At 46.4% G+C, this 27,906-nt stretch overlaps 1 protein-coding gene and 1 long non-coding RNA gene across 2 annotated transcripts in view; one reads left to right on the forward strand and one right to left on the reverse strand.

Annotated features, from left to right (window-relative positions):
- The first annotated feature begins 15,841 nt into the window (after window positions 1–15,841).
- Window positions 15,842–27,906, forward strand: part of RP1L1 (RP1 like 1) — a 29,522-nt gene continuing 17,457 nt past the window's right edge. Inside the window, exon 1 of the mRNA XM_039530848.1 lies at window positions 15,842–16,477. Within this exon, the coding sequence (XP_039386782.1) occupies window positions 15,842–16,477 (636 nt within the window). The remainder of the gene's footprint in view (window positions 16,478–27,906) is intronic.
- LOC120400193 lies at window positions 22,124–26,545 on the reverse strand. The gene is made up of 3 exons (XR_005595588.1): window positions 26,450–26,545; window positions 23,267–23,384; window positions 22,124–22,302 (listed from the first exon to the last, which is right to left on the reverse strand). It is a non-coding gene; the product is annotated as an uncharacterized LOC120400193 (long non-coding RNA).

Below are 27,906 nucleotides of genomic sequence, written 5' to 3' on the forward strand. Positions count from 1 at the left end.
CCAAAAGACCACGAACAAAGGGCTTTGAAAAATAAACTGTGCGATAGTAGAGAGAGCCCTGAGCTGCAAAGCTTAGTTTCAGATTTGGGTCCAAACATCTTCGGCGTTCAGGTTGGTCCAGGCTCATCTTCCATCAGCTGGACCATGAGTATTCCCTTTAAAACACTGCCCCATGCCCAGAGCTCAAATCTGTACCTTTGACACAGATCTCTCCTGATAGAGACGGTTTTAAAATTGCCTCAATTTCCTCATGCGCATAGGTGCTGACTCTGTGGGTGCTCCAGGGCTCGAGGACCCATGGAAAAAAATTAGCAGGTGCTTAGCACCCACCAGCAGCCAGCTTCCCGTCTGCCCCCAGTGCCTCCCGTCCGCCAGCAGCCCCACCGATCAACTTCTCCCCCTTCCTCCCACTGCCTCCAGCCTGCCACGGATCAGCTGTTCCATGGCATACAGGAGCTGCTGAGAGGGAGGAGCAGGGACAGAGTGTGCTCAGGCGAGGGGGCAGAAAGAGGCGGTGAAGAGGTGGGGCAGGAAGAGACAGGGCAGGGGTGTGGCCTTGGGGAATAGGAATGAAGTAGGGCCGGGGGTGGAGCGAAGATGGAAAGAGGTGGGGTGGGGGTGGGGGTTTGGCAGAAGGCGGTGGAGTGGGGGCTGGGCCTGGGGCAGAGGGGGGTCAAACACCCACAGGTAGAGAGGAAGTTGGTGCCTATAGTCATGTGGCTTAACCCCCATCACCTACAAGACTAGGAGATGAACCCCATTAGATGTAAGAACATAAGAATGGCCATACTGGGTCAGACCAAAGGTCCATCTAGCCCAGTATCCTGTCTTCTAGCAGTGGCCAGTGCCAGATACTTCAGAGGGAATGAACAGAAGAGGGCAATTATCAGGTAATCCATTCCCTGTTGTCCAGTCCCAACTTCTCTCAGTTAGAGGTTTACAGACACCCAGAGGATATGGTTACGTCCCTGACCATCTTGGCTAATAGCCATTGATGGACCTATCCTTCATTAATTTATCTAATTCCTTTTTGAATCCCATTATAGTTTTGGTCTTCACAACATCCTCTGGCAAGGAGTTCCACAGGTTGGCTGTGCGCTGTGTGAAGAAGTACTGCCTTCTGTTTGTTTTAAACCTGCTGCCCGTTAATTTCATTGGGTGACCCCTGGTTCTTTGTCATGCTTTGCACCTGAGGAGGTGAGTAGTTAAATGGTTCCTGGCCACAGGGGGTAGAGCTAAGCAGTAATAAGTAGATTGAAGGAGCTTAGTTCAGGGGGAGATGACAGAGAAGACAGGTCTCTCTGGCTGAGAGAAGTCCAGGATTAGGGTACACAGCCAGTGGCAACGGAGGCAGTGTAGGCTTCTGCAAGAGAAGCCTGGAGATAGGGTTTGCAAGTGGAGAAGAAAAGACTTCAGTTAGCCCAAGGGGGCAGAAGAACTATGCAGTTTAGCTGGACTTTTGTTTGGACTTGTTTATGATACGCCAGAAGGGGTCTGAACTCAGGTGACTTGGCCAGAGAGCTTGGCCAGAACACCTGGGGCCAGAGGCTGGTGGCTGGCAGGTGGTGCTGGAGCTGAAGATAGCAGCAACACCCCACACTGACACAAGGGGGTGTTCTGAGGGAGCGTGAGCCCAGCCACACTGCTGTTAATGTTCTGTTTTCCCCGTGCGCCCCTGTCTGTACTTTATCTCAGTTAAACATGTGAACTGCTCAGCCAGGTCAGACTAAAGCATGTAATACCCCAGCTCCTGTCCCTTATCTAAGCATTGCTAAGAAGCATTTGTGACTGTGTGACAAGTAACCTCCCAGGGCTATGGCTATGCCAGATATGCTCCTTTGCAGCAACAGGGAATGAGCTCTGTGTGTAGTGAGTTTCAGGAGTTTCTTTTCCTGCTCTGGCCCTAGAGCACCAGAGAGGACGTGCAGCAAACTGTGCAGTTTCAGGGGTCATTTGTGGAGGGGATGGGAAGTCGGCTTTGCCTGAGTACTGGGGCTGCACATTAAATTCTGCAGTGTGCGTTGCCTTCTGGAGCAACAGTGAACCAAAGGGAAGGGAGATGGGAGGCTACTGCGGGCGGGAGGGAACACAGAAAGAGAGTAGGTGAGGAGAGTATCCAGGGGAAGCCAGTGTGGGGGGAGTGTGGGGTTCAGGCAGAGAAGGGGCGGTTAGCTGCAAGGGAATTGGGGTCGGGCAGAGAGGGGCAGTCAGCGGTGAAGGAATCAGAGTAAGGCGGAGAGGGGGCGGTCAGCAGCAATGGAATCAGTGTCAGGTGGAGAGGGAATGGTCAGAGGCGAGGGAATCGGGGTCAGGTGGAGATGGGGTGGCTAGAGGTGAGGGAATTGGGGTCTAGCAGAGAAGGGGTGAGGGACTTGGGATTCGGCAGAGAGGGGGTGGTCAGCAGTCAGGGAATCAGAGTCAGGTGGAAAACGTGGAGGGAGTTTGGGGTTCAGGGAGAGAGGGGGCAGTTGGCAGTGAGGGAACTGAGGTAGGGCAGAGAGGGCGTGGTCAGCGGTGAGGGAATCGGAGTCAGGTGGAAAACGTGGAGGGAGTTTGGGGTTCAGGCAGAGAGGGGGCGGTTAGCGGTGAGGGAACTGAGGTAGGGCAGAGAGGGAGCGGTCAGCGGTGAGGGAATCGGAGTCAGGTGAAGAATGTGTGGAGAGAGTTTGGGGTTCAGGCAGAGAGGGGGTGGACAGTGATGAGAGAATAGGGATCGGCTGGAGAGGGAGTGGTTAGAGATGATGGACTTGGGGACAGGCAGAGAAGGGGTGGTGTGTGAGGAAGGTATTGGGGTAGGGCAGAGAGGGGGCGGTCAGTGGTGAAAGTATCAGAATAGGGCAGAGGGGGAATGAGGAAAGTGTCAGGGGAAGCCAGGGGGAAAAGGCATCAAGAACCCGTGCAGGTTGAAGGAGGATCAATGTGGCTGTCGAGAGCCAGCAAGGAAGGGGGAACAGGAGCTACTGGTGTTCCTCGGCCACCAGGCGCTCCGGTGGGAGGCTGCCCAATCTGCGTTAGATAAACCCAGGACATGATGGTAAGAGGTGAAGGAGTCCAGAGGCTGGGGAGGAGGGATGGGGGTTAAAACGCATACAAGTAACATGAGCTGTATTACATAGCGAGTGAACCTGATATGTTCTCGGACAGGGTGAGGGCAGCTGTGGAAAACCAGAGGGAAGAATTTGGGAGAGAGATGAAGGCAGGTGAATGGGGCACAGGGAGGGGAACGGGACCGAGGGACATGTGGGAGGAGAATGGTGGAGCTGATGAGTGAGAGGCGACTAGAGGTGAGAGGTCAGCACAGCTTAGGGCCCTTCGTAGTGAGGCCAAGAACTTTTAACTGGGTGTGGAGAGAATTAGGGAGCCAGAGACTCCGTGTGGCCAGAGGGCTGGGAGAGGAAGGTTGTTGTAGCTGCCATGTGTTGCCTAGATGGAAGAAGTGAGAGGCAGGGAGGTCAGAGAGGAGGAGGACGTGGTTACCCAGGGCAGATTGAACCATGAGGCTCCTATTAATGCTAATGGGATAGGAGCTGCTGGCTGAATACTTTGTGCAAATTCCTTTGGCCCGATGAGGGTTGTTTGCACACTGTCCACTTTGATTGGTCTAGGTTCTGCACTCACTTGCCCAGCCGTGGGATTGGTCAGCTAAGATGCACACTATTGTTCAACCCCCTCGTTGGGTGACCTGGCCTTTACAGACAGGAGGAGTTCGGCCCAGCAGAGCTGTTCAGAGAAAGGTGATTCCATGTCCCGGAGGATTTCAATAGTCAGGTTCAATGTTCTCCATGAAAGGCAATGGGGCCTGGGTCTGGGGCGGTCCACTGGACTTGCTGCACAGGAGCAAAGGACCTTTGAAGTCTGGGTCCCCCAGCAGTCTGCCAGGTGTGCTACTGGGGTGCCAAGTGGGTGAGCTGGCAGGAAACCAGGCAGGGTTCTGATAGAAACCTGCCTGGCTGGCAGGGTTCTGGTTGTATTTTTGTGAAATTGCCCCATCTCTGAAACATTCTGATTTTGCCGAGTAGGCAAATTCTGATGAAACAACGTTTGCTCCGAATTTTTCAAGTGAACAGCTCAGTGAAGCTTTGATTCTCTCCAAGAGATGCTAATAAACACATCTTAGAAGGAGAGCAAGAACCAGGAGGTAGCAAGCCTAGGGAATCTAGCTAGGATATTTAAAATCTTTTCACCTGAGCCAGGGTTTCTGTATTGTCCTAGTGATGCGGACACATTCACGTGCCCTTGTTTGTCTCATTTGATTAGTACCAGGTCTCTGGCCTGGGGTTTTGGTAATAACACAGCCCCTGCCATGCTGTATAGTGTCCCTGCCAATATATAGCAATATTTTATATATCTCCCATACCCAAATATACCCATGACACAAATATGCATGAGCACATAGAAGAAAAGAGCAGTGCAACATCGCTTGCACGAGTATTCAGAGATGTGAATAAGAAGGGGTGGGAATGTGGCTGACTAGAACTGTGAACTTGCAGAATGTTCATGGATGATTGCAGCACTTGGCAAAGGTCCAGCAGTAACAGTATTGTCGTTAAAAGAAGCAGCCGCAGCAGCTGTGGCCTAAAGTCAATAGTGCTTTCCATTCAAGGCTTCCAAAGGGCTTCATAAAATGTACACACTGATTTATTTACAAACTACTAGAGATGGGTCTGCACCAAAACTGAATCTAAACTCTCCTGAACATTGGGAGCTCAAAAGCCAGATTTAAATGTTGCTGTTTGAGCCCATTACAAACAAGTGTGACAAGGGACGTTTCATATATTGCCAAAATGCAGTCACCTCTTGGGTGGTACACAGTAATTGGTTAGCAGTACACAACAGCCTTTACCCTACACTGTAATTTAAGCCCATGATTTATTATTAAGGGTCAGCACTGTTTTTCCAACTAAATTGGAGCCCGTGGTCTTTATTAGGGGTAAATGAACCCCTGTTCCCCACAGCACACATGCTTCCCTGTCACAGTGGATGCTCTTTTTACAGTATATAATGTATTTTTATTATTATATTTCTCTCCCCCCTCCCACCTCTTTTCCTCTCATCACAGTCTCTGCTAAGCAGAAAGTAAACCCCACAACTGCAGAATCTGAATCAAAGTCTAGAACCCAGGATATCTTCATGGGTTCAGATTTAGGCAAAATGAGCTGACCCGCTCTGAGGCTCCAGTCCTGTAAGCAGATCTGCATAGGCAAATGTTTGCACCCTGGAACACCAGTGACATCAATAGGACTCAACATGGGGAACAGGGCTTTACCCACATAGGTCTGATTTCAGGGTCAGGGCTCGAGTTAGCAAAAATCATGACTCCTCTGTGGCGTGCTGGGTTTATTTTAAAACAAGGTTCTAGGTTATGGTTTAAGTTAATAAACAGGTCATACAACTGCCCCAGCGCCACTTTCAACAGATCCAGTGTTTTAAAAACAGTAAGCATTGAAAAATAATCAATTTTAGCTCTTTTGTCATTTCAGGCGGGTGGGTTTCTGTTCCACGGGATTCTGCCCTCGGATTTATTGCTGAGGAGTTAGATAATATATCTAGAACTGGAGGGAGGAGATTTGCAGCCTACGGCGAGGTCTTCAGCAGCTGTAAAGCCAGGGGACTCTGCTGATTTACACGAGCTGAGGATTTGGCTTATAGCTTTTGTGTGTTTAAGGGCAAGAGAATTCTTTGAGAACTTGTAGCTGGGAGGAGAATCTGGATGAAAATGCTTGAAGATTAATTTGTTTTAAATGAATGGATAAAATCCAAAAAATCTGAGACGCAAATATAAAGAAAACTTAGTATGGTTTTCGGAAAGAATAAAGTCTTATCATCTAGAACCTATCTGACTTTTATAAATGAATCTGTAACTTTTGGGGGAATTAATTCAGTGATCGATAATGTGAGGAACTAACAGGACGATAGTGGTTAGCAATGGACAAGTCCAATTTGATCACAGAAACTGTCCCCCCTCCCCAAAAGGGAAGGATTTAGTTTTCCAATAAGGGACATGTCATATTAAACTGATACCACACTAGATCTTAGCCACAAGACTGGTCTGAACCAGGCATAGTATAGGCAGGCATTGTGTATGCTTCTCTCACACAGCACTGCTAAGACAGCTCATACCCCTTAAGCCCTTAAATTCTGCCAGGTAGAGATTGCCTGGTGTGCTGTGATTTTACAATGAGAAAACACACATATACAATGGTGGTGGGTATCAATATAAGAATCTGGGTGGATGGGTAGATGGGAATGTCCACAGGGGACGATGAATGAGCAAACTCCATGCCTATTTGTGCGTGTGACCTAGTCTAGGATGTAACCCAGAGCTGGCCTCAGCTGTAGGGACAGGATGTGGGGTGGGGCATAACCAAGGCATGCGTTGCCTCCCCACTCGGTCCCAGTGCTGTAGGGGTGAGGAAGGTCTAATGGTGAGATAATTCCTTCTTCTTAGGTCCCACTACCAGACAGGGAGATAGAGTGGATCTTTGAATTTAATAGGCCATGGTGTATTGGACTGTATGTGTGTGCGGCCTGTTACTTTCTATGGGTGCATAGCAGGGCGGTCACTCCGCTCCAGCCCTGAGGGGGTTAAAGGCCAGCCCTGGGAGAGGGCGGGGGCTGAGAGCCAGTAGGAAAAGGCTGGGAGGCAGCCAATCAGGGCCAGGCTGGGCCCTATAAAAGAGCTGCAGGGCCAGAAGGCAGAAGTCAGTCTCACTCCAGCCTTGGAGTGGAAAGGGCCTGGCTGCCTGGGAGCAGAGGGTACCTGAAGCTGAGCAGTGCTGGGGAAGGGCAAGAGGAGCTGGGGAGCTCCAGCCTGGCAACTCCCCAGCTGAGGCCTTGTTAAGGCCTAAGGAGGTACTGGGGCTGCAGAGGTGCAGCCCAGGGATAGGCAGAGGCAGCTGGTCCAACCCCCTTGCCAGTGACGAGTGGCCATTACAGACTGCAGTCTGCCTCAGTGAGTGGGGGCTAGATGACAACTGGCAGTAGCCACTGAGGCAAGATGGGTATAGGGGATTGGGGTTCCCTGGGGAGGGAAGACCCAGAGTGTGGGGGTACTGCTGGAGGCAGAACCCCAAGGTAAAGGGCACTGGGGTCCAGGAGGGACATGGGGTCTGCGGCAGGCGAGACACCGGCCAGCAGGGGGTGCTCCGAGTGCTGGAAAAGAGCTATTTCCCAAGGCAACCAGCAGGGGGTGCTGCAGAGGTGAGTGCTCCATCTGCTACAGATGGTACATGGAAATTAGATAAACCCTGCTTCCTGTGCAATCTAATTTATAGTCATAGATTCCAAGGCCAGAAGGGACCATTGTGATCATCTAGTCTGACCTCCTGTACAACCAAGGCCAGAGAATTTCCCCAAATAATTCCTAGAGCAGAGCTATTAGAAAAATATCCAATCTTGATTTTAAAATGGCCAGTGATAGAGAAACCACCACAACCCTTGGTAAATTGTTCCAAAGGTTAATTACTCTCATTGTTAAAAATTTACACCTAAAGCAGACTCTTGTTTAGCTCAACTAGTAGAATGTTTTCAAAGCTGAAGGTCCTGAGGTGGATCCCCAGTACATGTGTGTGGTCGGCTGATGACCAGGATGTCTGTCTGTGTCCATTATAATATTCCTATTTGATTCCAAGTCTCCAGAGAATTTTAACTTCACAGGCCTGGCACTGGTGCCAGATGTGCTTGTATATTCACCCAGTCAGAGAACACAATCTATACCGTGTGACTTATCTGACAAATCACTACAAACCATCTTAGACAAGAAATGTTGAATATTTTGAGAGCGTATTCAAACAAAGTTTGTCAAATAATATTAAATAATGAATAGTCTGGAAAATATTGTGATCTTCCTGTTTATATGCCAGGGTAGGAAAAGCAGACACATTTTTCATTGTTATTAATGAAAAATTATAATCCAACACCTGTAAATTGTAGTAAATCAAATGTAGTTACAAAGTAGAGCTGGTCAAAAATTTTCAAGCGACATTTTTTTTTCACCCAAAAATCCATTTTTGTCAATATCTAAATGTTTTGCATAAACAGTTCAATTTTGGCAATTTTTCAATGGAAAAAAATGTGAAATAAAATGAATAGACATTTTAATTTGATATCATTTCAAATTCTACATTTCGTTTTGGTTTGGTTTTCAAAAACTAAAGCAAAACAACAATTTTAAAATCAAAGTAAAACAAAAAAAAGCTCATTTCCAATTTTTTTGTCAACCCCCCCAATCTTCCATGAAAATTTTCAAATGAAATCATTTTGATCAATTTTTTTTGGCAGAAATATAATTGGATTAGTCAATCAGCTTTGTTTGAAAGGTTGATGGTGTCGCAAAACTGTGATTCTATGTAACAATGGCACCTCCAAGTACCTACACGGAAAAGAGAGATCTGATAGGAGATGACTCTTTAACAGAAAAAGGCATAACAAGATTCACAGGCTGGAAGCTGAAGCTAGACAAATTCAAACTGGAAACAAGGCACAACGTTTACCCGTGAAGGTAATTAATCCTTGGAACACCTTATGTAGGGATGTGATGGATTCTCACTTGCTTAAAATGTTTAAACCATGAGGGATGCCTTTTGATAGGATATACTATAGCTCAAACAGAAGTTACAGGCTTTATGCAGAAATTGCTGAGTGAGGTTCTATGACCTGTGTTATGCAGGAGGACAGATTACATGCTCATAACAGTCCCTTCTGGATTCTAAATCTGTTAATAAATTCAACAGATCTGCTCCCTGTGTGTCTTCAGAGACATCTACTTACTTTAGTCACAGTAAAAGGGGTTTTTACTCCTGGAGCCTGGTAGGGCCAATGCAGCTACTGGACATCAAGCTGGATTCTATTCCTCCTTGTGCAGCACCAACAGAGGAGGTGCTACCAAAGCAGGGAAACCTTGGATTCAGTCGGGGGAGGGGGGGGAAGGAGCAGAAGGTGGAACTTACATGGTGGAGGAAAAGACAGAAAAGAAGAAGTGTCTGCCCAGAGAATGTCAACTTTAATTTTGAAAAAAATTGGTGAGATCTTTGGATAAGAAGGTGGCTGCAGAGGAGGAGGAGGGGCTAGAGACAGCTGGAGTGGAGCAAGACTTGACAGGTCTTAGAAGCACAAGACTTCCCCTGGAGACGTTCTACCTTCGCAACTGAAACATGAAAAGGGGCAGCTGGTCCCCCAAGAGTGAAATACAGCATTAAGGACAGGTAGGGCATACAGAACGGCAGGATAGTCTAATGGTTAGGATACTAATCTGGCACTTGGGAGATCCAAATTCAAGTCCTGGAGCTGCCACAGACTTCTTCCAGAACTTTGGTCTCTCTGTGGTTTAGTTCCCCCTCTGTAAATCAGGGATTCTAGCTCTCCTCTATCTCCCAGCAGTGTTGTCAGGGTAAATACCTGAAAGACTGGGGGGTGCTCAGATGCTATGGTGATTGGGGGGCCACATAAGTACTGAAGATAGTTAGACTGCTCTCCAAGCTGGGTGAGCTGTGCAAGCCATACAACAGGTCAGTGCCCTGGAGAGTTTAGGCTAAAGGCATGAGCAGGTATACTAGAGAACACGCAGTGATGTATGGTCAGTGCGTGATGTATGGTTCTTACTATTTTCTTTGTATTGTAGTAGAACAGAGACCCTGGACTTCAGAAAAGCAGACTTCGACTCCCTCAGGGAACTGATGGGCAAGGTCCCCTGGGAGAATAACATGACGGGGAAAGGAGTCGAGGAAAGCTGGCTGTATTTCAAAGAAACCTTATTGAGGTTGCAGGAACAAACCATCCCGATGTGTAGGAAGAAAAGTAAATATGGCAGGCGACCAGCTTGGCTTAACAGTGAAATCCTTGCTCGTCTTAAACACAAAAGAACAGCTTACAAGAAGTGGAAGATTGGACAAATAACCAGGGAGGAGTATAAAAGTATTGCTCAGGCATGCAGGTGTGAAATCAGGAAGGCCAAATCACACTTGGAGTTGCAGCTAGCCGGAGATGTTAGGAGTAACAAGAAGGGTTTCTTTAGGTATGTTAGCAACAGGAAGAAAGTCAAGGAAAGTGTGGGCCCCTTGCTGAATGAGGGAGGGAACCTAGTGACAGAGGATGTGGAGAAAGCTAGTGTACTCAATGCTTTTTTTGCCTCTGTCTTCACAGACAAGGTCAGCTCCCAGACAGCTGCACTCTGCAGCACGGTATGGGGAGGAGGTGACCAGCTCTCTGTGGAGAAAGAAGTAGTTCGGGGCTATTTAGGAAAGCTGGACGAGCACAAGTCCATGGGGCCGGATGCGCTGCATCCGAGGGTGCTAAAGGAGTTGGCCGATGAGATTGCAGAGCCATTGGCCATTATCTTTGAAAAATCATGGCGATCGGGGGAGGTCCCCGATGACTGGAAAAAAGCTAATGTAGTGCCCATCTTTAAAAAAGGGAAGAAGGAAGATCCAGGGAACTACAGGCCAGTCAGTCTCACCTCAGTCCCTGGAAAAATCATGGAACAGGTCCTCAAGGAATCAATCCTGAACCACTTAAAGGAAGGGAAAGTGATCAGGAACAGTCAGCATGGATTCACCAAGGGCAAGTCATGCCTGACTAACCTAATTGCCTTCTATGACGAGATAACCAGCTCTGTGGATGAGGGGAAAGCAGTGGATGTACTATTTCTGGACTTTAGCAAAGCTTTTGATACAGTCTCCCACAGTATTCTTGCCAGCAAGTTAAAGAAGTATGGGCTGGATGAATGGACAGTAAGGTGGATAGAAAACTGGCTAGATGGTCGGGCTCAACGGGTAGTGATCAATGGTTCCATGTCTAGTTGGCAGCCGGTATCAAGTGGAGTGCCCCAAGGGTCGGTGCTGGGGCCGGTTTTATTCAATATCTTCATTAACGATCTGGAGGATGGTGTGGACTGCACCCTTAGCAAGTTTGCAGATGACACTAAACTGGGAGGAGTGGTTGATACGCTGGAGGGTAGGGCTAGGATACAGAGGGACCTAGACAAATTAGAGGATTGGGCCAAAAGAAATCTGATGAGGTTCAACAAGGACAAATGCAGAGTCCTGCACTTAGGACGGAAGAATCCCATGCACTGCTACAGACTAGGGACCGAATGGCTGGGCAGCAGTTCTGCAGAAAAGGACCTAGGGGTTATGGTGGACGAAAAGCTGAATATGAGTCAACAGTGTGCCCTTGTTGCCAAGAAGGCTAATGGCATTTGGGTTGTATAAGTAGGGGCATTTCCAGCAGATCGAGGATGTGATCATTACTCAGCACTGGTGAGGCCTCATTTGGAGTACTGTGTCCAGTTTTGGGCCCCACACTACAAGAAGGATGTGGATAAATTGGAGAGAGTCCAGCGGAGGGCAACAAAAATGATTAGGGGGCTGGAGCACATGACTTATGAGGAGAGGCTGAGGGAACTGGGATTGTTTAGTCTGCAGAAGAGAAGAATGAGGGGGGATTTGATAGCTGCTTTCAACTACCTGAAAGGGGGTTCCAAAGAGGATGGCTCTAGACTGTTCTCAGTGGTAGAAGATGACAGAACAAGGAGTAATGGTCTCAAGTTGCAGAGGGGGAGGTTTAGGCTGGATATTAGGAAAAACTTTTTCACTAGTAGGGTGGTGAAGAACTGGAATGGGTTACCTAGGGAGGTGGTGGAATCTCCTTCCTTAGAGGTTTTTAAGGTCAGGCTTGACAAAACCCTGGCTGGGATGATTTAGTTGGGTTTGGTCCTGCTTTGAGCAGGGGATTGGACTGGATGGCCTCCTGAGGTCCCTTCCAGCCCTAAGATTCTATGATTCTATGATTGTGTGGCTGAAAGGTTGATTCTAACATTACTGGGTCCATATGACACTGAGGATAAACTGTGGGGAAGAAAGATCAGAGACACGGATGAGAAACTAACAATGCATCCAAAATCAGGTGGAATATAGAGCAGAGAGTGAACAAGGGGTGGGGGAGAGAAATGCTGAGAGATGATTTGTGGGGTGGGGGAAAAGGCTCAAAGAAAAGAGTCTAATGGAAAAATACATCTAGTTTATATACAGTACCATATAAAAGGCACTCGTGCCAGTCTAGCATTTGGGGGCAGGTTCACCTGTCCATAACACATAGCACAGGGGTTACAACAGGGACAAACTTGGCTCTAAATCATTAACTATGCCTACTGTTATATGACTCAGGAAAGTTAGATTGAGCTCCACGTGTTTTATGCAATAGGAAAGCATTGCTTCTTCTAGCCTAATTCTGCTCTCTTTTACTCTAGTGTAAATCAAGAGTAACTCCATTGAAATCAATAGGATGCACTCCAGCGTAACCGGGTGTGCGTGAAAGAAGAATCAGGCAGTGTGTGTCTAAAGCCCTGTTGGATTTGAGAACCTTCTGTAAGAGATTAGGTAGCTTTGCTTTCTATCCTTAGCCACACAGTCCTGATTAACCCTCAGAGCTGTGGTCAGTCATTTTGAGGACAGTTTGATTGACAGCCTATACCAGCTATTGCTTTTCACTGCGTTGGCCAGTGGTTCAGGTGTTGGAGTTTTTTTTAAATCTCTTGGATGTTTTGTTAAGGAAAAGTCATCTCGGTCAAGAACCATGCGGCAATTCGGTGTAAATACAGACACGTGCATTGAGGGGACTTTGTGTTATTTTTCTACAAGGTTTTGTAACTGGTCATTAATTGCCATTATGTTGTCTAGCCCAAACGTTTGATACAATCCCAGTCTAACCCTGGACCTTGAAACAAATGTTTCCACCATTCTCCTTTTGGGACCTAGTTAAAATTTAAACCAAACTGAGACTTCCCTGGGTTTTGTGGAAGGGTTTTTCATAGTGTGGGCCATTTCTCCACATGTACCACCTGCAGGTGTGTGGACCATCTGTTGTCCCATTCGCCACTGTATGGACCATTTCTCATTCCATTTGCCATCACCTAACATCCCTGTACAATTGCTTACATGGAAAAGTAATATAAGGAAAGTATTTCATGTAATTTTAGCTCTCATTTAATGTGATTTAGCAGCTAGAAACAAGGCGAGCCAGCCATATCTAACCAAACAAATTTCCATGAACCACCTACAAGTTCTTTGTGGTCTACCGGTGGCCCGCAGATCTCAGTCTGGGAAGCTCTGGGTTACAAGCTTATCTGCAAAGTATACCTGCTAATATCTGAAAGCTAGGAGAGGGATTTATGAGCAGAAGGAGAGGGACATACTTTTGAATGCCACTGAAATACATAGGAATGGGACAGCTTTCTGAAGGGATAGAGCGGTGGATAGATCTTCATTGAACAAGAAAAGAAAAACCACCTGTCCTTCTCTAGCAAGGAGAGTTGATGCATATGTGAAAAAGCTGGAACTCCTTGCAATCGGAGTCCACGTGAAAGAGCATCAAAGAGCTGATTAAAAAATGTATCAAAATCTTTTAAATGGTGCCGAAGTTCATTTTTTCACTCATTCTAGGTCAAACCATCAAGTACAGAAACGGTAGATCTGTTGTACTATCAGTGTGCCGATATTTAATTACAGCACAACGGTAAAAAGAAAAAAATACTTGGGATCCAAAAAGATGTAAAATGGACCAAATCACCTTATGTATTGAGGCCCAAATGTTACACCCATTGAAGGCAATAACAAAATCCCCATTAACTTTACTGGTAGCAGAGTTGGGGTCCCGCTAAATAATTTTGAGTTGAATCATTATTTTCTTGAAATTAGAAGTAGCTGTGAAACACTACAAATAACTGTATGCTCATGTGTTTGAACTGAAGTAGCCATGTACTTAGAGATCTGTTTATCACCTTCCTAGGGAATTTACGGCAAGTAAAAGCAGTTCTTTTTTTAAGAGTAATTCAGACAGAGTTCCTGTCTACTGAGAATGTAACGTGGAAGATAAAATGGATGCTAGTCCTGGACACCATGCCTTACCTGGCAGCAATCAGGGTCTCTTTCTTTAGGCCAACAATCTTTGCTGATCACTTTCACATTATCTCTGGTAATTTGCAGTGCCTCCACCCATCCAATCATACTTAAAGCCGTCATAGACTTTGCATGTAGTTTTAGTGCTTTGTTGCACATGTATGAACAGTAATATGGAGATTATTAGGCTGGCAAAGTATCATTTTTAGAGTCTTGATTCCTGTTTAATTGAAGGGGCTTTTGTGGTTTAAGCTCTTACTCAAATGACATTGTGGGATTTCCTGTCTGTGTGTTTGTCTAGGCATTCATCTCACATTCATCACCACAGTATTTGAGCAGGTATAAATGACATTGAGATAAATCTTTTCAGTTCACAAGTCAAAAAGGATAGTTTTCTAATAGCAGAGGTGACTCCATGTGAGACTTGAACTTTTTCGGTAATAGTCTGCCAACAGTAAGTAGCTGACAATTTAATGTAAGAAGCATGAGAAAGAATAAGAACCCAGCTTGCTCTCCCCTAGGTCTATGCCTCTACAACACTGACAGCAGTAAAAATGGGGGCCTAGATTCTCAAAGTTGGGTACCTGAAGTTAGGCTTCTTACTCCATAGCTAGGCATCTAAATAGGGAGCTGAGCACCCAGAAGCTCCTATACAAGTCAGACATTACTTTTCTGATGACACCTATATTTTAAGAGCCACATTCTAGTTTCACCACTGTACAGAGTTGCCTGCTATAATGCTTCTATTGAGAGTCTCACTATATTTGGCATTTTTAAAGCCCCAGCTCATGGAGTCATGGGATCACATGAGAATCTCAGATTCCTTTTTTTTTAAAAAAAGAAAAGTAAATTTGTAGCTCTCTGTTTTGGAGAAAAGCTTGAAAACAAGAATGTGTGTGTGACTGACGCATAATTTTTGAATGCTTGGGTTTGGCACCACTGACTCCACTCTCGGTGTGTTCAGTGCAGTTGCTCCCAAACTTTAACAACCTGTGAATCCCTTTCAATAAAATGTCAAGTCTCACAAACCTCCTCCTAAAAATGAATATTTCCAGGGACTTTCTCCTTTACCTGAGTATAAATTATAAAAGCAGTGATCTTGGAAATATAACATTTGTTTTTTTATGACATGCTTATTACACACTATTTATTAATTATTATTTATCATTACAGTATTTTTATTACATTATGAAACCGGCAACACTCTTCCAAGATCTCACTTTCATAGCTTGTATCACTTTGATTACTCCTGTTATAAGACAAGGCTCCTATGTTTCATCAAGGAGTATCAGATGTGAAACAGCATGAAGGGATTTAAGAAGCCAACTCAAAGAGTTCCTCCTACACATGCATTCAGGTCTTGAGCAGTCCAGGCAAACAATGCATGTTACAATAAAGCTTAAACTTGTTCTTCATAATAATTTTAAAAACAGCAAAAAATATCCACCTCCCTTTCCATTTCTTATACTGTAAGGAGTCTTGAAGTTGAAATCTCCTCAGTGTGATAGAGATGCTTGCTTTGAGCTGCTTAGCTCTTGGAAGTCCCCAAGGCTCCGGGCTGGTGTCCCGTGCTGCCCAGAGTCCCTATGGACAGCCCTGTCTGCCATTAGGGAATATTTTCCCGAGAACCCCCGTAACATTTCGTGAACCAGTTTGAGAACCAATGCTCTATTGTAACTGTGAACAGAATTTGTCTGCCAGTTATTAAAGGCTTGTAGTTACATTTGCAGCTACCAACCCTCGTATTTATTCGAGCCAGTTCATTTGCAATGGTATGATACCAGGGGCCAAATTCTGTTCTCCCTTACACCCATACAGTAAGTATGGTTGCCCATGTGCACCAGAGAGCAAAATTTGGGCCTGTGACTTGTCAGCTGTCAGTTCTGTGTGACACAGTCCAAACTGTGCTGTGTTTGTGCTTTTGTTGCAGGTACCTTTAAGCGTGGGGAATGACTCAGGCACCTTCGGATTACCTGACCACCTCCAGCCCCTACAACTATGAGCAGCCCCTGCCTGCCGTGGCGCGGACAAATTTCATCACGCAGGTTCCTCTGACCAAGAAAATAACGTTCTTCAAGAGCGGAGACCCTCAGTTTGGGGGAGTCAAGATGGCCATTAACCCGCGCAGCTTCAAGAGCTTCAATGCCCTCATGGATGACCTCTCCCATAGGGTCCCTCTGCCGTTCGGGGTGAGGACCGTCACCACTCCACGGGGGATTCACTGCATCAGCGCGCTGGACCAGCTGGAGGACGGAGGGTGCTACCTCTGCTCTGACAAGAAATACGTCAAGCCCTTTAGCATCGGCACGGGCCGGAGGGGAGGCCCTCAGTGGAATGGCCGCCCGGTGAGTGCCCTGAGGAAAGGAGGCCAGGAGGGCAGGCGTGAAGACCATTCCAGGCCTTTCTCCCAGCAAGGCCCCAAAATACTCAAGAAAATCACTCTGGTTAAGAACGGGGACATTGGTGTCCGGCGCTCGATTATCCTGAATCACAGGAATGCCCGGAGCTTCAAAACTCTCCTGGATGAGATTTCCGAGCTCTTGCAGTTCACGGTGAAGAAGCTCTACACTGTTGATGGGAAGAAGGTGAGTCTGTGAGATACATGGTGCTTGCTATTTATTCCTAATGAGTATTAACCCCTCAGTCCCCTTTATACCCTATAAGGCAAATCCTCTGGCCCGAGAGAAGGCACAGAACACAGTGAAGCCAGTTCTGCTGCCTATGAGATGGTCAGCACCTGCTGTTGACTGTGGATCTCAATCAGCCTCCATGTAGAAGGGATTTTTGTGGGGATGAGGTTGAGGTACGCCTGGACGGATGTGGCCCTTCCCATGAAGCACTTGGCATGGGGGAAGGATTCCGGACAGTCAGACTCGGAGCAGCTCACCTGTGTAAACTCCACTGTTTTGGGCTTTGCACTGGGGAGAGGATTTGTTCCAGGGACAGCAGCACTAGTGCAATCTCTGACTACAAACACAAGGGGTCCTTCAGCGGGTGCCCTGGGCCAAATTAATCCTCCACTGAAATCGGGGGCCTGCCTTCAGCGGTTAGAGAGCTTCAGGTTCCCTTTCCCAGGAGTGAGCCATGGAATGGTTCCTATTTGAGTCAATTGTTCTGCACATCCAGGCAGGCTGGCGCAAAAGAGAATGCTGGTGAGAGATCGGCGCTGGCTGGCTTTTAGAGTTTCCTGCCATGGAAGATTATTGACTTGGACCTCTTCTGACATGGTGTAAAATTATAGGCAGTAAAGGCTCAGTTGTGCCAGATAGGCACAGTCCTGGAGAAGGGGTGGCGTGGAGATGCAGCACCCCTGGAGGACCACGAGGAGGCACTGTGATTCAGGGAAGTCCCATGGTTCCTCAAGCTCCCCAGAGTGCAATGGGAGCAGTTTCCCGACACCACCTACTATGAGAGCGCAGCATGCTTCCTGTTGTGCATATGGACAGCTCTGCTGGCCAGTGCAGAGTCAAGGCAGGGCCATGGCGTGGGGGTGTGCAGGGACTATGACTGTGCCTAGTTACTGTATTAGGGGCACAGGAGGGGAAGCTTCTCGTGTCTTCCCATCCTTGTGTGCCCACCCAGCACCCTGACCTTAAGCTTGTGCCAAGGGAGTGACTGGGACTTCAGCTGAACAAGGTGGGCTTTAGAAAATATGGTGATGGGAGTAACAGAAAACTTTAAGGTAGAGGGAGGAGGAGAGAGAGAAATCTGTGCTGGGGATGTGATAAAAGGGCCTATCACATGTGATCTCTGGGACTCTCTACATGACAAGACATGTACAACTCCTTCCTTTTTCCCTCCCCAGAATGATTCCTCAGCTGCCCTGAGGAGCCTCTTATTTTCTCCCTTCTCCCCGATTTTTGGCTTGAAGTCCCCTCCCCCTTTGGAAGCCCCCACATGCCAGTCACCCTCCTCTCCCACAGAAGGACTAAATAGAACTTCCCTTCGAGTTCATGGGGGCAGATCCTGAATATCAGCTGGACAAGCTGCTGCTGTGGCACATGAAGAATGTATCCCCTCCAGAGGCAAACTTCCTTCTGCTGTAGACCTCCCAGCCCTGCTGATGTAGGGAGTAAGAGAACAGCAGGCTGAAAACCAAGCCTAGTTCCCCTGCCGTCTAGAGGATTGACACTCAGCCACCAGGCAAATCCAAGCCGTGTTTCAGACTCCCACCAGTGTCTGCATGAGCCAATAGCTTTGAGAACCTGACAGTCTCACAGAAACGAGATCATTCAGGTGTTATGAATGGAGTCATCTTCCATTGGGCAGCTCATGAGCCAGTGTGGGATCTCAGACACACAGCGCACGAGCTGTGGGTAGGAATGTGCAGAGTGCAATCAGAAACCGTACAAAACTCAACCCGTTTCATGTTTCATTGCAAACTCTAAGCTGCCGCCCCAATGGAAGATTCACCGAGGTTCGTGGATCAGCCTGGGCCAGTCTGTGTTTTAGGGTCACACCTAGCTCTTGGTTGCAACGGACTTGTGCTTGGAGGAGTTTTGTGCTGAACCTCACAGTGGAGTTGAATGGGGCGGGGTGGGAACTGAAAGTGAAGATGTTTGCACAGCTCCCTACCGCGACAGCAGCTGAATTTCAGGTGGTTCCAGCTGCAGCACCTGCTTACAAAGGGAGTGATCTTGCATTGAAGCCCATGGCAAACATCCGACAGATTTCAATGGTACAGGCTCAGGCTCACAGTGGGTTAAGCTAAAGACAAAGTAAACTTACCCCCACTCTACAGGTCTTCCCTAGGGCTTCACTGTCACTCACTTGATAATTGGATCAGGATTATATGTTACAGCAGAATTTGGCCCAGACATTTTCACTGAATCTTCTGTCTCTGATTCAGTTTTGTTTGCTTTATTGGTATGACAAAGACCAGAAAGGCTGGAAAGTTAACAGAGCACACACAAATCCGGACTGAGTTTCCTCTGCAGATGGCTGTGGGTTACCTTCACGGGTTGCAATAAGAGTAGTGCCTGCCTGTCTGAAGGCAGAATCTGGCTCCTTTCTACGACCAGTTTCCAAGTGGCAATGGGGTTTTATATTGTGCATCCATTTCCAACGTGGTGACACCATCTGGCGGGGCTGTTTCTGACATTAGCCTTTGTCTTCCTTGCTATTTCATCACCAGTCCTGCGCATGCTGATGGCAAGGTGCAACAGTGGACACCATGAGCAAGCCAGCAATGGCTTTCCTATGCTCACTGGGGTTCTCTTTCTGAGGCAGCCAGGAGGCAAAGTGCCCCAATGCAGTCTCAGAGCTTGAACCGTCGTAGAGATGGGGGCAGAGGTAGGAGTGGCAGTGTTATCCGTCTGGAGACAGAGTTAAGTTACTAAAGTTACAGCCAGCTTCTGATCTCAGTTACATCAGTGTGATCAGTTACTTGGGATTTACACTGGTGTAAGTGGGATCAGAAGCTGGTCCTAATTATTATTATTTAGTATAGTCATTGCTGGAAATGATTACTAGTATTAAAGTTGCACAAGTTTGCATTTACACCTCCTGTTTGAATTTATTCATAACTAGTCTGAGGAATTAAACTTTTGGACTGAATTCTGCCCGGTTGAATTTTGCATAGCAGTGACCTCTCTCTTTTCTCTCTTTTCTCCTCTCAAAAAACTCTTGCTCTAGGCTGGTTTGTTTTAATAACCCTTGTTTTCTCTTCACTTGTATTGACTCAGCTTTGCCCTGAGTTTTCACCCCAAAGAGAGAGAAGTGCCAGAGATTCCATGAAGTCCACTAAGGACGTAGACATTGCTATTTCTTTTACATGGAAGGTGCTCAGACCTTGTGGCGAGGGACAGCAGTATAAGACAGGTAGAATTGGCTAAAGGGCCTGATCCATTTGTGATAACTGTCTACTGTGTCTACAGTCTCTATGCAAAAGAATAAATGGACACAAATCAGACGTCGAGAATTATAACATTAAAAAACTAGTAGGAGAACACTTCAGTCTCCCTGGTCACTCAATTACAGACCTAAAAGTGGCAATTCTTCAACAAAAAAACTTCAAAAACAGACTCCAATGAGAAACTGCAGAACTGGAATTAATTTGCAAACTGGACACCATTAAATTAGGCTTGAATAAAGACTGGGAGTGGAAGGATCATTACACAAAGTAAAAACTATTTCCCCATGCTAATTTTTCCCTACTGTTACTCACACCTTCTTGTCAACTGTTGGAAATGGGCCATCCTGATTATCACTACAGAAGTTTTTTTCTCCTGCTGATAATAGCCCACCTTAATTGACTAGTCTCATTAGAGTTGGTAGGGCAACCCTTGTTTTTTCATGTTCTCTGTGTATATTGTGATGGAGCAAGGCCGGATGGCTACAGGAAAGTTCTGAGGAACAGGTATGTTAGCCCCAGGCTAAGCAAATCCCTAATACCATGGGAACCAAAATGGCAGTTGCTCCAGGGTAATCAAGGCACCTGGGGCCAATTAAGAACTTTCTAGATGGCACCGGAGAGAGCTACGTTGATTGGAGCACCTGCAGCCAATCAGGGCAGGTTAATCAAGGCACCTGGGACCAATTAAGAACTTTCTAGATGGCACCAGAGAGAGCTACATTGATTGGAGCACCTGCAGCCAATCAGGGCAGGCTAATCAGGGCACCTGGTATAAAAAGGGGAGCTCACTCCAGTCTAGGGAGGAGGAGCCAGAGGAAGGAAGTGTGAATGAGGAGCTGGGAGCCAGAGACACAAGGAACTAAGAACTGAGAGGGTGTACTACTGGAGGATTGAAGAAACACCATACAATCAAGCCGTATCAGACACCAGGAGGATCCTGTGGTGAGGATAAAGAAGGTGTTTGAAGGAGGCTATGGGGAAGTAGCCCAGGGAGCTGTAGCGGTCAAGCAGCGGTTACAAGTAGCACTATAGAGACTGCTGCAATTCACAGGGCCCTGGGCTGGAACCCGGAGTAGAGGGCGGGCCCGGGTTCCCCCCTAGCCCCGCTACTCCTAATCAGACAAGGGAGGAGTTGATCCAGACTGTGGGTTTCATCCAAGGGGAAGACCACTGAGGGGAAGAAATCCGCCAATAAGCGCAGGACCTACTAGAGGAGAGGAGGAACTTTGCCACAATATATATCTTCCTACTGTATTTTCCACTCCATGCAGCCGATGAAGTGAGTTTTAGCCCATGAAAGCTTATGCCCAAATAAATTTGTTAGCCTCTAAGATGCCACAAGGGGCTCCTCGTTCTTTTTGCTGATCCAGACTAACACGGCTACCACTCTGAAACCCGAAACCACTGCGGCTGCTAACTTTTACAGCCGCGCTTGCTTTTATTGTTCTCTTGTCTTCCATTCCTACCCTCCCCCACCCCCGCCGCCCTTTGTTTGTTTACTCACCTGTTGCATATCATCAAATATGCTTCTTCCTGAGCTGGCTGGGCCAGGGACTGTCGTCGTGTTGTTTGTACAGTGTCTAGTACAGTGAGTCCCTAGTCGCTTTTGTGGGTCCTTAGGTCCTACTGTACTAGAAATAATTAAGCATAATGATGCAGAGTTCATTGCAGTCAATGGAAATTTTAGCTGGGAGATCCTGATTCTGATAGGTTTCAGAGTAGCTCGTGTGAATCTGTATCTGCAAACAGAACAGGAGTCTCTAAGGTGCCACAAGTACGCCTGTTCTTTTTCCTGATTCTGATCTCGCTTCATACCGGTGTTACTCAGGAGCAACCCGAATGGAATCAGCACACCTGATTTTAAACCAAGGTAAGAATGATTCCAGGAGAGTTACTCCTGATTTTACACCAGCATGAGACCAAAGGTGATCACAAGACCCTGCATCCTTCTGTCCATTGGCGTCAGGAGCAGACATGTCATCTGTGCAGCAATCAGATTGGACAATGGGTGGGGGGAAAAACCACAGGTGAAAGCTTAGCCCCACTGAAGCCTGGATTTTACCTCCTGACACTAACAGTGATTTGGTTTTATTTTCTCAGTTTCTAAATCACAAGTCAATTCAATGAGCTGATTTAACCTGAGATGGCTTTTGGGGCAAAGAGGTTGATTTCTTTCTTTGTAGCTTTAAAACAGCAGCCAGGTTCTCAGGGGGTATATAGCTCTTTTGACAGCAATGGCACTGCTCTGTTTTGCACCAGATGGTGATCTGGATCAACACCTTTTTCCTGCATCCAATGGGAAAGCTACTCGCTGGATAAATGGATCGCCAAAGAAACTTCTATTTGTGCCTGTGTGTGCAATGAATTGACACCAGGCATCGGTTTGTTTATTTGTTTGTTTTTTAAAGTTCTACAGGCATTTAGAGGTTTGCTACCCTAGAACATGTCATGCTGAGATGCCTGAATTTAGGATGTGGGGATTCTTTGTTGTAATCCGGATCTCTCCTCGCTCTCACTGGGGACTTCAGGTCTGGATTTAAAGAGCTCTGTATGCTGCTACAGAACGGAGTCACAGAAATTAGAGGTGGGAAAAGAACGAATAGGTCATCATCTCCCTCCCTGGCCAGTGGATCTAAATGACTCGAGCTAAGAGGCTTTCATCTCCGTGGGAGGCTATTCTACATTATAAGAGATCTCATTGGCACAGATCATTCCTCTCCCCCCTGCACTTTTAATCTACCCACAGAAGACTCTCTACCTGCTTCGATTTCCATTGCATATACATGCACAATATGGGTAGTGCGCCCACAGGCACTGTTCCCGCAGCCAGAGCCCACTGAAATACAGAAGACCCCGCCCCCCCAGCCACAGCCCGTGGTTCTCAGGTACACCCTATGCACAGGAGAACTGGAGGGAGGGTGGTGCAGGAGCAAGCCACCGCAGCTGAACAGCACCGGAGGATTGCTCTAAGCAGGGGCAATCCCCCAGAGTCCAGCTCAGCTGGCTTCCGGGCTGCTTTTGCCACAGCAGGAGTGCAAAGCCGCTGCAGCACAGCTGTGGCGCTGACCTCGAATCTCCTGATTCTAAAGCTTGTGTTGTAATCACAGGGCCAGGCTTCCCAAAAATCCTCTTCCTGGGACTCTAATATCCTGGTATAATTGAATTCTACGAGCTCGTTACCTGCTCTGGTGAAGAATTCAAGTGGCTTATGGCCAATGGTATCGAGCTCCCCTATTACTTATTAGCTTCTCAAGCAAGAGTAATAACCGATACCAAGAACCTGTAACCCTGGAACAATTTACCAAGGGACACGGAAAAGTCTCCAGCATTTGGCATCTGTAAATCAAGACTGGGTGTATTTCTACAAGAAACACTCAAGTTCCACCACAGCTTATTGCGCTGGATGTAGGAATCCCTGGGCGACGTCCCATATAGCCTACACTATGCTGGAGACTCGGCTAGATGACTGTAACAGCCCCTTAAAATCAATCGGAGTTGGAACTGAATGCAGATTTTAAACCTCATACGGCCAAGTTCAGAATCTTTCTATTTAACTTTCAGCTTTGCTCTGGCAGATGTTCTCCTGCAAGGGTTACATCAAGTTCTTCTCTCATCCCTCCCTGCGCCCCGCTTCTCTTCTGCAAGGCAAGCCAGAGAAAAAGACAAATCATTGGTCCGTCACTTGCACTGCTAGTCGAATCTTTAAGACAAGCTTAGCGTACTTGCTGGATAAATGTCACTGTCTTCTCATTAAAAAAGGCTCTAAGAGTCACAATCCTTAGCTGCTAGATTGCAATAAACCCACAAAGCGGATGCCCTGGTTTTGTCGCCTCTCGCTGTTCAGCTAGAACATCTTTTTATGGGGCCACTGTGCCTCAGTTTATCTATTTGAAAAATGGCCATAATACTCCCTACCTGTCTGGCAGAGATGCCGTGAGGATTAATTCTCTAATGTTTGTAAAGCTAGCAGAGCTCATTGGATGAAAGGCTCAACAGAAGAAGATCTTAGATACCAAAGTGAAAGGCACCTTATGAATTCCTAAGGAGCAGATTTTGCTACGGTTACTTACATTGAGTAGTGCTTTACTAAATGAGTAATCCTACTAATTTCACTGGGGTATCATTCAGCCACATACTACTCAGCCTGTGGCCCTTACATCAGGAGTGTAAAGAATTACCTAGATTATAAACTCTTTGGGCCAGGGACTGTCATTTTGTTGTCTGTTCTTCCAGTGCCTGGTCCAATGTGGCACTGGTCCATGACTGGTCTCCTCGAGGCTACCCAACTACAATTATTAATAAATAATAATGAAAATAGCAGAGCTATGCCAAAGGTATCGGCTTTCAGTCCTTGTGCCAGTATTCTCTTTGGTTTCATTCAGAGTGGGTCTGCAGCCTCCCCACCCCACTTTGTTTCACACTGACCGTGTCTGAATGATTCCCAATTGGGCCAGATTCTCAGCTGGTGTAAACTGGCACTGCCTTATTGACATGCGGTGAGCTATGCCATTTTACACCCGTTGTGCATCTGGGTCGTAATCTCAGAACAAATCAGCACATTCACACTGAATTGTATCCAATTTCATGGCAAATCTCTGATGAAGCCAAACAGGGTTTTTTGGGATTCCCTGTGAGCATTTTGCCCAGGGGCTCTTCAAGCTATAGTTTAAGTGACACAAACTGAACTGCTAGCCCCAGATCCACAAACTTCCATTGATTGCAGTGGCCGTTAGGAGCCCAAATACCTTTGTGGAGCTGGCCCTTCCTGCTTTCCGATTTAACATGCAGTTCCTCAGCTGCTCTTAATTGTCACAAATTGAAATCAATGCAGCTATGACAATTTATACCAGCTGAGAATCTGCCCAACAGTGAGCAGGACTCATTCTCAGGCCAGCGAATTCTCACAACTCAATAGTTCGCAAGCAATCCTATTGGACCGGGGGAAATCACCAGGTTTTGCTGTGTGAAAATTCATGTGACAAAACAATATTTTTCCTGAATATCTATTAATTTAATCCATTTTTAAAATAACTTTAGACTGGGAAACATAGTGCTGTTTGTTTATATTTTTTAATGATGCAAAGAATGGCAAAATTCTACCCCCTGATGGAAAAACTGTGAATTTACAGTAAGAAGAAATTCTCCATTTCTGGAGGGATATTGTACTGGATTTGTTTGAGGGTGTTTTGGCAGACAAAGCTGCTTTTTTTTTTTTTTTTTTATAGAGACATAAGAGCTTTCCAAGTGTTGAAAACAGCCTTTCATTTTTATGAAAAAAATTGGAAATGAAAAGAGAACATATTGCTTTTTCATCAAGTCACATATTCATTCACTAGTGACACACACACACACACACACACACACACAGATCTGATACCATGGGATTTTGCTGCCATTTAGTTAGAGGTAGGGTCTGATTCTCCTCTGACTTACACCTTTCTACACCAGTATAACTCAGCTGACTTCAGCTCCTGTATTGCTGACAACTCTTAGGATTTTATTGCAAATCTTGCAGTGGTTGGGGTGAAATCCTGCCCCCACTGAAGTCAAAGGCAAAACTCCCGTTTACTTCAGTGAAGACAGGATGTCACCCTTGGTGTTTTTCTTTAAGTCCCAGTTCTTAGAGTCAGATGATTATGTGAGAATCTCAGCTTTCTTTGTTTTAACGGCATTTGTAGCAGAGAAAAGCCTGAAAACATGAACCAAGTGCCACCTAAGGGTTCAGAAACCAGAAGGCAAATAAAAAGAACTAAAATGTATTTGAAAAATGCAATGTGATTTTTTTTAAGCTAATCTCATGATTTTTTAGGGGTGGGGGGAACTGATTCATGATTTTTGAATGCTCAGGGTTGGAAATACTTCTGATTTACCCCAATGTAAGAGATGCTGAGCTGATTTGGGCCCTGAATTCTCACTGCAGAATCTTTACTCTTGGTGATTAACAGTTGGTTGGAAAATGAAGAACAGTCTTCTTTTGCTGTCAAAAGCTCCACATTTTTAAATAAAACTTCCAACCATTTCTCTTGTGGATTCATGATTCCACGGGGAGATTGTAGGGCTGGCAAGTAGAAAGAAAGGTCTTTTTACTTTTAAAGGCCTGATCTATACTGGGGGGGCGGGGATTGACCTAAGATACTCAACTTCAGCTATGAGACTAGCGTAGCAAAAGTCGACGTATCTTAGTGCGATTTACCTCGCGTCCTCATAGTGACACCAGATCAAGTCTGTTTGCCAAGGCCAGGTCTACACTACCCGCCAGATCGGCAGGTAGCGATTGCTCTATCGGGGATCGATTTATCACATGTAGTGTAGACGCAATAAATTGATCCCCGATCGCTCTCCCGTCATCTACTGTCCTCCAGCTCGGCGAGAGGTGGAAGCGAAGTTGACGGGCAATCGATCCCATGCTGTGAGGACGTGAGGTAAGTTGAACTAAGATACGTCGACTTCAGCTACGCTATTCTTGTAGCTGAAGTTGTGCATCTTAGGTCGATTCCCCCACCCCTAATGTAGACCAGGCTTAAGGACCCAATCCAACTCCCATTGTTTTCAGTGGGAAATGAATGGTCCCCTTGAGAGACAAAAAACATGGAGCCTTATGATGACATTCTAATACTCTCCTCAGAGGAGAACCAGACTTTCACCCTTTGCTTCCCTCCTCATCCCTCACTTTATCCTGTTCACCTATTTCTCAAGAACTGACCTGCTTTTCCTATATTCCTCTCGCCAGCTCTTTCCTTTAGGTCCTTCTGTCCTGCTCAGGAGCTCAGCTTCTCCTGTGTCCCAGGCATTGTTTCTCAACAGTCACAGAACCCTAGGGCTGCAATGTTCCTTCTGGAGTCTTTGAAAGGGGCATCACCCTAAACAATCTTTGGGGCCAAATTCGGAGGGGTGAGTAGGTGTAATTTACACAAGGGACAGGAGGGTGGGGTTATAGCTGTAAAAGCAGCCAACAGCCCAGATAGGTGGGAAGTTAAGATCGCTGCTCCTGATTGGCTAGGAAATGCACATATCTAATTGGTTTTCGTTGCCCCCTCTCATCCAGTCACTTGTTTGTCACGTGCCTTGTCTTTTAGCTTGTGAGTTCGTTGGGGCAGGGACTGTCATTTTCTATATGTCTGTGCAGCACTGAAAATGACAGGGCTCAACCTGGTTGGCTACCACAATATAAATATTAAATGAGAGTTATAGCCGTGTAGGATAAAGCAGTCCTCTGTTCTGTTCTGCGTAGGCTTACAATGCCCGCATCACATTAAGCAAGACGACTAACATCTGGCCTGTGTGGCTTATTCCGCCTCTTAACCTCACTGCAGGGGAGAAATCGTGTAGGCAGTGGAGTGAGGTATTTTTAGTAGGGCTTTTGTTTCTTAAAATGTACACGCCGCTATGTGTTTATGTTAGAGAAGGCAAGGTCCAGAAATGTACCTTATCTTCTTATTTCACCTTCTCATCCGCCCTGTTGGCTGCATTCCCTGCTACAACCCCATCCTTTCATCCTTCTGCATGTAAGTAGGACCCATTTTTGCATCACTTCTAAATTTAGCCCTCTCTTCCAAAACTCTTTAGCTGTCTTTTGCCAAGCAGGCAAAAAGCCATGAATGTTACGTATATTGTACCCCTCGGCCAAAATAGACATAATTTTGTTTTCTGGTGGCTTCTGAATACACCTTCTGCATCATCCCTCTGAACCCAGCAACGTCTCCACTTTTGGACTCCACTTTTCAAATTGGTTAGGTTTTGTCCTCTGCTCACTAACTGGTGGCAAATATATTATTAATTCTATTCTAGTAACACGTAGAGGCCCTAGCTGAGATCAGGGCCCCATAGTGCTAGGCGCTGTACAGACACATAGTAAGAGACAGTCCACGCCCCAATTTAAGTTGATGAGGCAGGTATAGAGTGGGGGAAAGGAAGTGTTTTGCTGATGAGGCGCCAAGTGAATTGTCTTCGGTCACAAAGAGAGTCTGACACAGTCAATAACTGAAACTAGATCTCTGAGTCTCAGTCCAGAGCCTTACCCACAAGGCCATCCTTCTCTATAAACCTGATCCAAAGCCTTTTGAACTCAATGGGAATCTTTTCACGGATTTCAGGAGGATTCAGATCACATCCTAGATTGAGATTGCCACACCTTGCTTCATTGCTCAATGTTGTTTGATA

The sequence above is a fragment of the Mauremys reevesii genome, linkage group 3 (assembly GCF_016161935.1).
Source record: "Mauremys reevesii isolate NIE-2019 linkage group 3, ASM1616193v1, whole genome shotgun sequence".
NCBI lineage: Eukaryota > Metazoa > Chordata > Testudines > Geoemydidae > Mauremys > Mauremys reevesii.